The sequence below is a fragment of the Colias philodice genome, chromosome 14 (assembly GCF_061535455.1).
Source record: "Colias philodice isolate Cphi_HAF_F1 chromosome 14, ilColPhil1 Martin Lab GWU primary, whole genome shotgun sequence".
Lineage (NCBI taxonomy): Eukaryota > Metazoa > Arthropoda > Insecta > Lepidoptera > Pieridae > Colias > Colias philodice.
In genome coordinates, this window is record NC_143099.1 from 2,894,549 (window position 1) to 2,904,942 (window position 10,394).

Genomic DNA, 10,394 nt, shown 5'->3' on the forward strand with positions numbered 1-10,394 from the left:
CTTACGCAATGCACTTTTAAAGGCCTTGTACTATATCAAAAAACACGCATTATATTTTAAGGTAGGAACTAAGAATTAAATGAGTATCAATTCAAATATTGTTAATTTTTCGTATTCCGAAAGTTATTTTCTAATTTTAAGAGGTGTTATGGGATACCCGGATGGAACGAAGTTACTTATGATTAATTTGTAAAGGAATGATAGAGAGAGAGACAGACAGAGAAACACGCGCACGCCGCGGCCGTACTGCTTACAACTATAGCAAAAAGTAGTTACAACTTTTGGTCTTAATTTTTTTTCATCTGGGCTAGACGCGCCTTTCGCAATGCGCGTTTCAATAAAATATTGCTTTTAAATCTAGATATGTGTTTGATTAAAACTTTTATATCAATAAAATAATTTAGTAGAATTATGCAAGAATAGTAGATTTTTTTTTAATAAACTGGCAACATTTTCATAATTGACCGCCACCCGTGAGCGAATTGTTCGTTCGCTCTCGCTCTGCCGATCGAGTTCAGTGAAGGAAGCCATTTTATTTCTTGTGAATGTGACGAAAAATTTTTTGGAATAACTAGTTCTAAATGTAAACGTGTCAATGTGTGCCTGCAATAAGTGTCTTTCGTGACGTGTGTATGTGCTGTAAAAATCAAGAATGCCTGTGTTTCAAATCGGTTTGTGTTGACCTGCCTCTTTCTTTCACGTTCGCTCAGACGGGCATCGATTAGTACAAGGTAGCCTCTAATAACGGCAAATCGAGGCACTGAAATAGCTTGTGGTGTGCGCCATGGGCAACAATGCTGCCACCGCCAACAAAAAGGTGGACGCCGCCGAAAGCGTCAAGGAATTCCTCGATCAGGCCAAAGAGGATTTCGAGGAGAAATGGAAGAAAAATCCTACCAACACCGCCGGATTGAATGATTTTGAGAGAATAAAAACGCTCGGGACGGGCTCTTTTGGACGAGTTATGATAGTTCAACATAAACCGACTAAAGAATATTATGCTATGAAAATATTAGATAAGCAGAAAGTTGTCAAACTTAAGCAAGTAGAACATACATTGAACGAGAAACGAATTCTACAAGCTATCAATTTTCCGTTTTTGGTGAGCCTTAAGTTTCATTTTAAGGATAACTCCAATCTTTACATGGTTTTAGAATATGTGCCTGGAGGTGAAATGTTTTCGCATCTGCGTAAAGTAGGTCGCTTTTCAGAGCCTCATTCTCGATTTTACGCAGCTCAGATAGTCCTAGCGTTCGAATATCTGCACTATCTGGACCTCATATATCGTGATCTGAAACCCGAGAATTTGTTAATCGACTCCCAAGGTTATTTAAAAGTAACAGATTTTGGATTTGCGAAGCGCGTGAAAGGTCGTACATGGACTCTGTGTGGTACGCCCGAGTACTTGGCCCCTGAAATAATTCTTTCGAAGGGCTACAATAAAGCCGTAGACTGGTGGGCTCTGGGCGTACTCGTTTATGAAATGGCGGCTGGTTATCCGCCTTTCTTCGCGGATCAACCTATTCAAATCTATGAAAAAATCGTATCTGGCAAGGTTCGTTTCCCATCGCATTTTGGCTCGGATCTAAAAGACTTGTTGCGCAATCTCCTTCAAGTGGACTTGACAAAACGCTATGGTAATCTAAAAGCGGGTGTTAACGACATTAAAGGCCATAAATGGTTTGCGAGCACCGACTGGATTGCAGTCTTCCAAAAGAAGATAGAGGCGCCGTTCATACCTCGCTGCAAAGGGCCCGGCGACACCAGTAACTTCGACGACTACGAAGAAGAAGCCCTTCGCATCTCGTCGACCGAAAAGTGCGCAAAGGAGTTCGCCGAGTTCTGAGCGCACTCTTGGAGCCTGCGTACGGAAAATCCCGTGAGTAGGTGTTTTGTTTTAGTGAATCTTCCTTGACGAATGTCATGGAAAGTGATGAGTATGTCTATGCGACAGCTGGGGTGATTAGACATTTGTACCCAACACTGGTATTTTGAAGTGTTATTGCAGTAAGCAGAAGATAGAACTGATTTCTGATGTTTGGTGGCATTCATTTTGCTTAGTGCCCTATCAGGTAGACAGTGAGGCTATGTGCGAATCCCTGGATGATTGTGGATGTCGACTGCAGATAGCATAGCCACGAGCATTGTGAGCCCTCAATGTCAGTGCCATTTATTCAGCAATGGTAGTTTGCCTTTGATAACATTGAGATCGTTAGCTTTATTGAATTTTCTATTGTTTTTGTAATGTGGATACAGTGGGTATTAAAGGTTTTTCTTGCTGCTTTTAGAAATTGTCAAATACTTGAAGACATTACTTAATTGTTATAGCTATCACTTAATTTAGGCATTCTTATTTATATTTGTAAAGATTTTTCTGATAAGCTCTATGTTGCTTATTTAACAAATTTTCTATAACAACATTATTTTGTTGTTGATATTATCTGTTAAGCAAATAGTGAGCATATCTATTCTTTAACCTTAAACACTAATAGGAATGTTGTTTTGTGAACGTTTTAATTATTTGACATTTTGTTATTGGTTTTATTTAGAAAATTATATTGTTAAATCACTTGATATTTTAGTTAGGGGATAACTACTTGGAGGAGAAAGAGATTAACTTATTACAATTGTATGTAGTGTTCAGTTGTGCAATTCAAGCTTGTTTGTGATCTGATGTGAGTAAAACTTTATTTTTTAAGTGTAATTTGTATAGTTCCTTTATTAGTGAATGTACAGTGAAACAAATTGTGAACCAGCTACAGTCAGGTTGTCCCAAAACCCATCTCTCATTAGCATCAATGTCAAAAAGCAATAACTTTATTCAAACTCATTCTATGTTTGGATAACAGTGTTCTTATATTATTATCAATTAAAATTGTAAGCACAAAACTATGAGAGAATTTGTGTGATAAATAAACTCCCAAACATAGATGTGTACTATGTATTGTAATAGTTAAATATAAATAGTTTGTATAGTACATGGAATTATGTATATCAATCTTGCTATATGAGCATTAATGCAGGAAGTGTCATCTTAATTCATGTATGTTACTGAGAGATAGTGGTTTTGGAGGCTACAATCATAAACATCAGCCTTACGGTCAGTTTAACAATTCGATAGCTATTAGACGTAGGACTTTGAATCCAGGCTGTACAAATATCATATAGTTATTTGTAGTGAATTTAACATATTGTGGTATGTGCGCGTATGTGTCAATAGTCATTAGTTTAGGTCCTGAAAAGGTTACTTAACTTTGCACATTCATCTTGTTAAACAATACCTATGGACTTAGAGTTACTGTTTAGGTTTTTTAGGAATTTGCAAGATCATTCATGTTATGCTGAATCCAAAGTCATATCAAAGTAAAGATAAACATCTTATCATTCTTAAATTGTCTCGCAAATTAGTATAGTACTGACCAATTTGCTTATCTTCATATTTAATCTTTTACAGGTTAGTTAAATAAGTTACCTATGTGTACTAATTCTTTAAATTATATTATTAGAAATAAATTTTTACTATAAAACAATGTCTTAACTAATGGATTTTTGAAATGTTATTAATATTCTATACTTTCAATTAAATATTATATAATTTTTGAAAGTTTATTTTAGTGCCATATTTGGTTAATTTTATATCATCATGAATTGTTTTACATTACCAGTGATTTGGCGCTTTGTATTAAAATCAGTATTAACAAACAGGATAAATATAAATTATTTTTTTACATAATATTATGCAGTGTATATGCAAGCATTTGAAATAGTGGGGAATCAATGATGGAAAAAATTGTTAGCATGAAATTATATTGAAAATTAAATGAAGAATTATGTATTTCAAATTATTGCACTCCCACTGCATAGTTCAGACATTGTTTGTTAGTATTACAATTTACAGAGTTGTTTCTATACTCATGTCAAATTTAATAACCTGTTCCTGTTTAGGCAATACTTTTGATTTCATTATAAAATTTATAAGAAATTAATGATGTGTATTTTAATGACTATCATCATTGTATATAACACTAGAGTGATTGTGCCCCGTATAATATTAGGATATTTAATATTGGCTTTGATTATTGCAACACTTCATTCCATTAGCTTTCGACATTCACTCATTGCCATAATATATTCTTTGATCTTTCTAATGTGAACATTTTAGTTATTTCGTATATCACATTGTGGCGGAATGTATGGCGAGCTGTCTTTTATATCTGCATACTAATTTATATTAAAATGTTCACGTCTAGATCTATTATATCGAGTGCCTATAGCATTGAAATTCAAGTGTAAAAAGTCAGTTAATTTCAGTAATTATTTGTCACCATGTATTGATCTTCCATAAATTACGATGAAATTAAAATATCGATGTAACAGTAAAATATTTTGTTTCATTTTTGATGTGGTTTAAGTGGCTCGGGCTATTTTCGTCTGCGAAAGTGAGATCTGGCATCTGTTGCATTTGCATTTGGTTAATGTACATAATAAATGTAAATATGTGCACTCAGGACTGTCGAGTTGTATTTGGCAGAGCACGGCTATCGCACGTGGATTCGACCGCCGTAATAGGCGACTTCCTAATAAAGTGGTATAGTTCAGTCCACTTTTGCCAGTACGGAGACAAAGAATTATATGAAGTGCTATCATGTGCCGTTATAACAATTTTAGTGTGAACGGTTACATTACATAAGCATTAGATAATCTAATTTAAATTGTTTAAAATAACAGTAGGTATGAAATGTTAAATACCTTAAAAAATTATATAACAATAAGTACTTAGGTATAGTAAAATTACGTAACCATGATAAGTCTAATATTTGGATACTTTTTAATTTTCAGGGTAAACAGCGCGCGCTGATATAAAAGGTAGATAGAGCTGTAGTTGTCTCTAAGCACTTTGAAACATTGAGGGGATAGTTGTTATAAATGAGATTATCGATTTATCTATACTTGACAATGTTCATGTACATAATACATGGACGCTTCAATAGTAGTGGGCGATATACGTCATCCATTGATTTATGTTTACGTATGTTCTTTGGTACATTTTTAGCAGCCGTCACGGTCACTTAATGGTCATTTTACTAAATTTAGTAAAGCTAGATTAAATATTCAAGTAATATTTTCTTGATGACTCGAATACAAATAACAACTCCCTACACGAGTGGTCGTTCTCAAAAGTTATACCTACAAGAGCCTGGATATTTATTTATAGAGTGGATAACTATTTGGGATTTTAGAAACGTGATTTATGAGTCATCAGCATTTATCATTACGATAAGATTAATATTTTATATTTGTGTACATAATATTATTTTTTGTGTTTATTTTTGCTTAGGTACCATAATAATTATTGTTTATAAATCACGACCGTAAGAAAGCTGGGATATGTATTGTTATTCTTCATGTTTCCACTGTTATTTTAAAATGATACAGAACCACAGTTTACTAAATAGTAAATATGTATCTACAAACTATATGTTACTGTAGAACTTACAATTGAAATTCATCAGTAGTATATTTTTATTTTGTTAAATATAATTATTTTCAACATTTGGAGGTATTTTTACAACCAATATGTGTTGGTTTTTAACTCTAGATTTTTTTTTAAATATAAAAAAGGAAAAATTTGGCGAATGATCAGTAGCAATGAATGTTCAATTTAAATAATGGAGTTGTGCTGTAGTGAGTAAAGTTGTATGTATAATACAGGTATAACAATAAACCTACATTATCCGATAATTTTGATTGACACGAACATTATTATCGGACGAACGCAAGAATTTAATCATTACTTGATGTTGGTGACATTATATCTCATAATTATATTTTCGATGCTGTATGGGAATACATATAATAACTACTAGTGATGCAACGAATACGAATATTCGTATTCGCCGAATAGTAGACATTTACCGAATATTCGTATTCGGCGAATAAACTAATATTTAAAAACGAATATTTTTGTACGCAACTCTATTTACTACAGATTTAAAAATCGCGCGTAAAAATATGACGTGTGCAGAGACTGCTGATCCACTGGCCTTTTGGCGAGGTGATGTCCATTTTCCAAGTCTGAAAAAACTCGCCCAAAAATATTTTTCACTGAAGCCATGTACAGTCGCTTCGGAAAGACTTTTTTTAACGGCTGGAAACATCCAGACTTAAAAAGAAATCGCCTAAAACCAGAAAATCTACGAATTTTATGTTTTTTAAATAAAAATTTGCCTATTGTCAATTTTGAATTATTAGAAGAGTACATTCATTAAATAAATAAGTCTTTTATTACCAAGGCGAGATATTCGTATTCGCCGAATAGTAGGTCTGATATTCGTATTCGTATTCGTAAAAGTAGTATTCGTTGCATCACTAATAACCACGTAGGTAATAACCAAGTAATAACTAATATATTCCTAGTGCTGTCACTTCTAGAATTCGTATTTCAATGTACAATTATTTTTTTATAAGGCAAGGTGCACACTGTACCAAATCATATTAAAGTACCTATCACTAATTTAAAAAAGTAAATAATAAAATAAGTTTTTATCATCACAATTTAGAGTTATTATGGAATGTTTTAATTTGTGAATTGAATAATCGATTGTAATTACAAAGCGTGTAACCTTGGTACAAGTTACATAATGAATTAAGTGAAAACATATACCTACTAGACAATAATACAATTCTGTTGTGTAGATAAGTTAATTATAGGTGGTAAATCACATTTTCATTATTAGAAAATTTAATTAGCCTAAAATCTCAATGACGTCAGAGCAATAACTGGAGAAAGTATTTAAATTACTTGTATGCATACTACATTAATTATATTATACCTAAGCTTGAACGTCGCGTGTTTGCGTCGGAATAATCCTCAACTAATTAGATTAATGGTTTGCTGACAAGTACAGTCACGAGCAATAATATATGCCTAGGGGGCGATGTGCAAAAATATCTGTCACTAGAACAAATTCAATAATATCTGTCTGCCCGTATACAGCAAAAATATCTGACATTAGTAGGCAGCATAATAAAGTGGCATCAAAATTATATGACGAAAATGTAGAGCAAATAATTGTGACAACCTCTCGAAGCATAAATATGTGACGTCACCTAGGAGGCAATAATATCTGACACACTTTTATATTTCTGTATTGTAAAATATAATTGATTCCTCACAAAAAGCATAAATATGTGACACTAGCTTTCCGCCCGCGGCTTCGCCTGCGTTTTCACAGAAATACCGCATAGTTCCCGTTCACGGCATAAATATGTGACATCAACTAGGTGGCAATCATGGACGTATAAAAAAAGACGGACGGTATATCGCCTAAACATTGAGTGAAGCCTAGTAATGGCGGCGAAACATCCATGTGTGTGTGCCATGTTGCCATGGCAACAGCTGTCCTGATGACAATGGCGGCTGTATTTTTTTCTATAAATTTTGCCGTAATAATTTTGTCATTAAAACATAAAAGAAATAACTTGCTTCCCTGTGGTATGTAATCCCTTGTGTTTTGTTATTTAAAATTGTACTGTTGCGACACCATTTAACCACGCAAGACGGCATTTTAAATATTTTTTGTGAAACAGTGACGCAGTTAATCAGTCGGTAGTTCACGACGTAATGGCGGCCGACTAGCTTACTATGGTGAGAGTGTGTGCGTGTTTATTGTCTTTACACGATCGCTAGCTTACTATGGTGGCTTCACGTTGTTTGTTCGTAATACGGCGTCCGTCTTTTTTTATACGTCCATGGTGGCAATAATATCTGACACAATTTCATATTTCTGTATTTTGCATCGATTCCTCACAAAAAGCATAAATATGTGACCTCAACTAGGAAGCAATAATATCTGACACAATTTCATATTTCTGTATTTTGTATCGATTCCTCACACAAAGCATAAATATGTGACAGCAACTAGGTGGCAATAATATCACAGATTAGAGAATAGTTACTTCGTAAATAATATCTGACACAATTTTATATTTCTGTATTTTGCGTTGATTCCTCACAAAAAGCATAAATATGTGACCTCAACTAGGAAGCAATAATATCTGACACAATTTCATATTTCTGTATTTTGTATCGATTCCTCACACAAAGCATAAATATGTGACAGCAACTAGGTGGCAATAATATCACAGATTAGAGAATAGTTACTTCGTAAATAATATCTGACACAATTTTATATTTCTGTATTTTGCGTTGATTCCACACAAAAAGCATAAATATGTGACATCAACTAGGAAGCAATAATATCTGACACAATTTCATATTTCTGTATTTTGCATCGGTTCCTCACACAAAGCATAAATATGTGACACCAACTAGGTGGCAATAATATCTGACACAATTTTATATTTCTGTATTTAGCGTTGATTCCTCACAAAAAGCATAAATATGTGACATCAACTAGGAAGCAATAATATCTGACACAATTTTATTTTCAATTGAATATTGAATTAATACAAAATAAATAAATTTTATTTTAACTACGTTGTTTTAAAACATGATTACCATATTAATTAATATGTGCCGTCGTTGTATACCTACTACATATTGTATATCTAGATATTATATCCTACTAGCTTAACACCCGCGGCTTCGCCCGCGTTTTCAAAGAAAAACACGCATAGTTTCCGTTCCTGTGGGATTTCCAGGATAAAAGCTCTCATAAGCGTTAATCCAAGTTACCTTCTATGTGTGTGCCAAATTCCATTGTTTTGTCTTTTATTTGTGTGAAAGAGTAACAAACATCCTTACATGATACTCACGAACTTTCGCATTTATAATATTAGAAGGATATCATAACATGACAAAATTAAAGTATTCATATACTTATATGAATACCCACTTGGGTAGATCTATTTTATTTGAAGGTTCAGTGTAACCTTCGTGTATTATTTAGAAATTGTTTTGTTAAATTTGACGTTAGCGGCGTTTGACACGATTGCTCCGTTATTCATTTTCATTTACCATATTGCTATTATTTTATTGAGTATCGAAAATTATGGCAAGTTATCATATTATCGTAATTTCATTTAAATAAAAAATATTTACAAAATATAATGTGTCTTTTGTTCATATTCTTACCCCAGCAAAATACAAAACACTAATTCAATAAAAAAACGTTTGGCCTTTTTAAAATCCTATCCTATCTTATCCTACTAGTCCTACTATAATCCTACTAATCTAGTATTATAAATGCGAAGGTTTGTGAAGATGTGTGTGTGTTTGTTACTCTTTCACGCAAATACTACTGAACCGATTACAATGAAATTTAGCAGACATATAAAGAGTAACTTGGGTTAACACAAAGGATAGGTTTTATCCCAAAATTCCCACGGGAACGGGAACTATGCGGTATTTATGTGAAAACGCAGGCGAAGCCACGGGCGGAAAGCTAGTGTCACATATTTATGCTTTTTATGAGGAATCAATTATATTTTACAATACAGAAATATAAAATTGTGTCAGATATTATTGCCTCCTAGGTTACGTCACATATTTATGCTTCGAGAGGTTGTCACAATTATTTGCTCTACATTTTCGTCATATAATTTTGATGCCACTTTATTATGCTGCCTACTTATGTCAGATATTTTTTCTGTATACGGGCAGACAGATATTATTGAACCCGTTCTTATGACAGATATTTTTGCTAACCTGCAAATGGTAATATATTTATGCTTCTGACTGTACATGCCGGGAAGTCGTAATAGTACATAGATAGAAATGTTATTTAACAATCTCCCCACGAGTCGGTTGACCACCATTCAAAGTATTATTAATCGTACTACAAATGAAACTGGTTATAATAACGAGAGAAAACCAATTTGTATTTAAAAAGAACTTACCTAAACCACCTGAACTATACTAATAATTATAATAAAACCATCTTTATTAAGACGATACACAAAAAAAAATCCACTGCTTGGCGGGCGGAGTCTAATAGCTCGCTATCGCGATCGCGGGTGTGCGCGAAGTCATTCTTGCATACTCGCCGCGCTGCCGCTGGCCGACTCGGGACAAACATGTATGGAGTCGTCATACAGTTATAATATTGTTATACATATATTTAATTGTTGATTTATTGGTTTTATTTTCTTGCTTATAAACACAAAATTATCTTCTTTTTAACAACTACTTAGACATTATTAATAATTATTAATTATTATTATTTCGTAATGTTTACTTTATTACAAAATAATATAGGTTATAAATAGTCTTTAAAATAACAAAAAATATTGTTACTCTGAAAAAATGAAATGGTACCTAATTACGCGGACTACTGAATTGATTTAGATAGAATTTGATGCTGACGTAGATATTACATCATGCCCAGAAATGAAAGGTACTATTTCTGAAAGAAGTTATAAACCCTAATTCT

At 33.2% G+C, this 10,394-nt stretch overlaps 1 protein-coding gene across 1 annotated transcript; it reads left to right on the forward strand.

Moving 5' to 3' along the window:
* Nucleotides 1-455: 455 nt before the first annotated feature.
* Nucleotides 456-4,382, forward strand: Pka-C1 (Protein kinase, cAMP-dependent, catalytic subunit 1). The gene has a single exon (XM_089703483.1). It carries the CDS (start codon nt 785-787, stop codon nt 1,844-1,846), a length of 1,062 nt encoding a protein of 353 aa, XP_089559609.1. The 5' UTR covers nt 456-784; the 3' UTR covers nt 1,847-4,382.
* The last annotated feature ends 6,012 nt before the right edge of the window (nt 4,383-10,394 follow it).

Excerpts from the sequence above, each read along its gene's own strand:
- Pka-C1 (XM_089703483.1), top strand. The coding sequence starts at position 785 with ATGGGCAACAATGCTGCCACCGCCAACAAAAAGGTGGACGCCGCCGAA.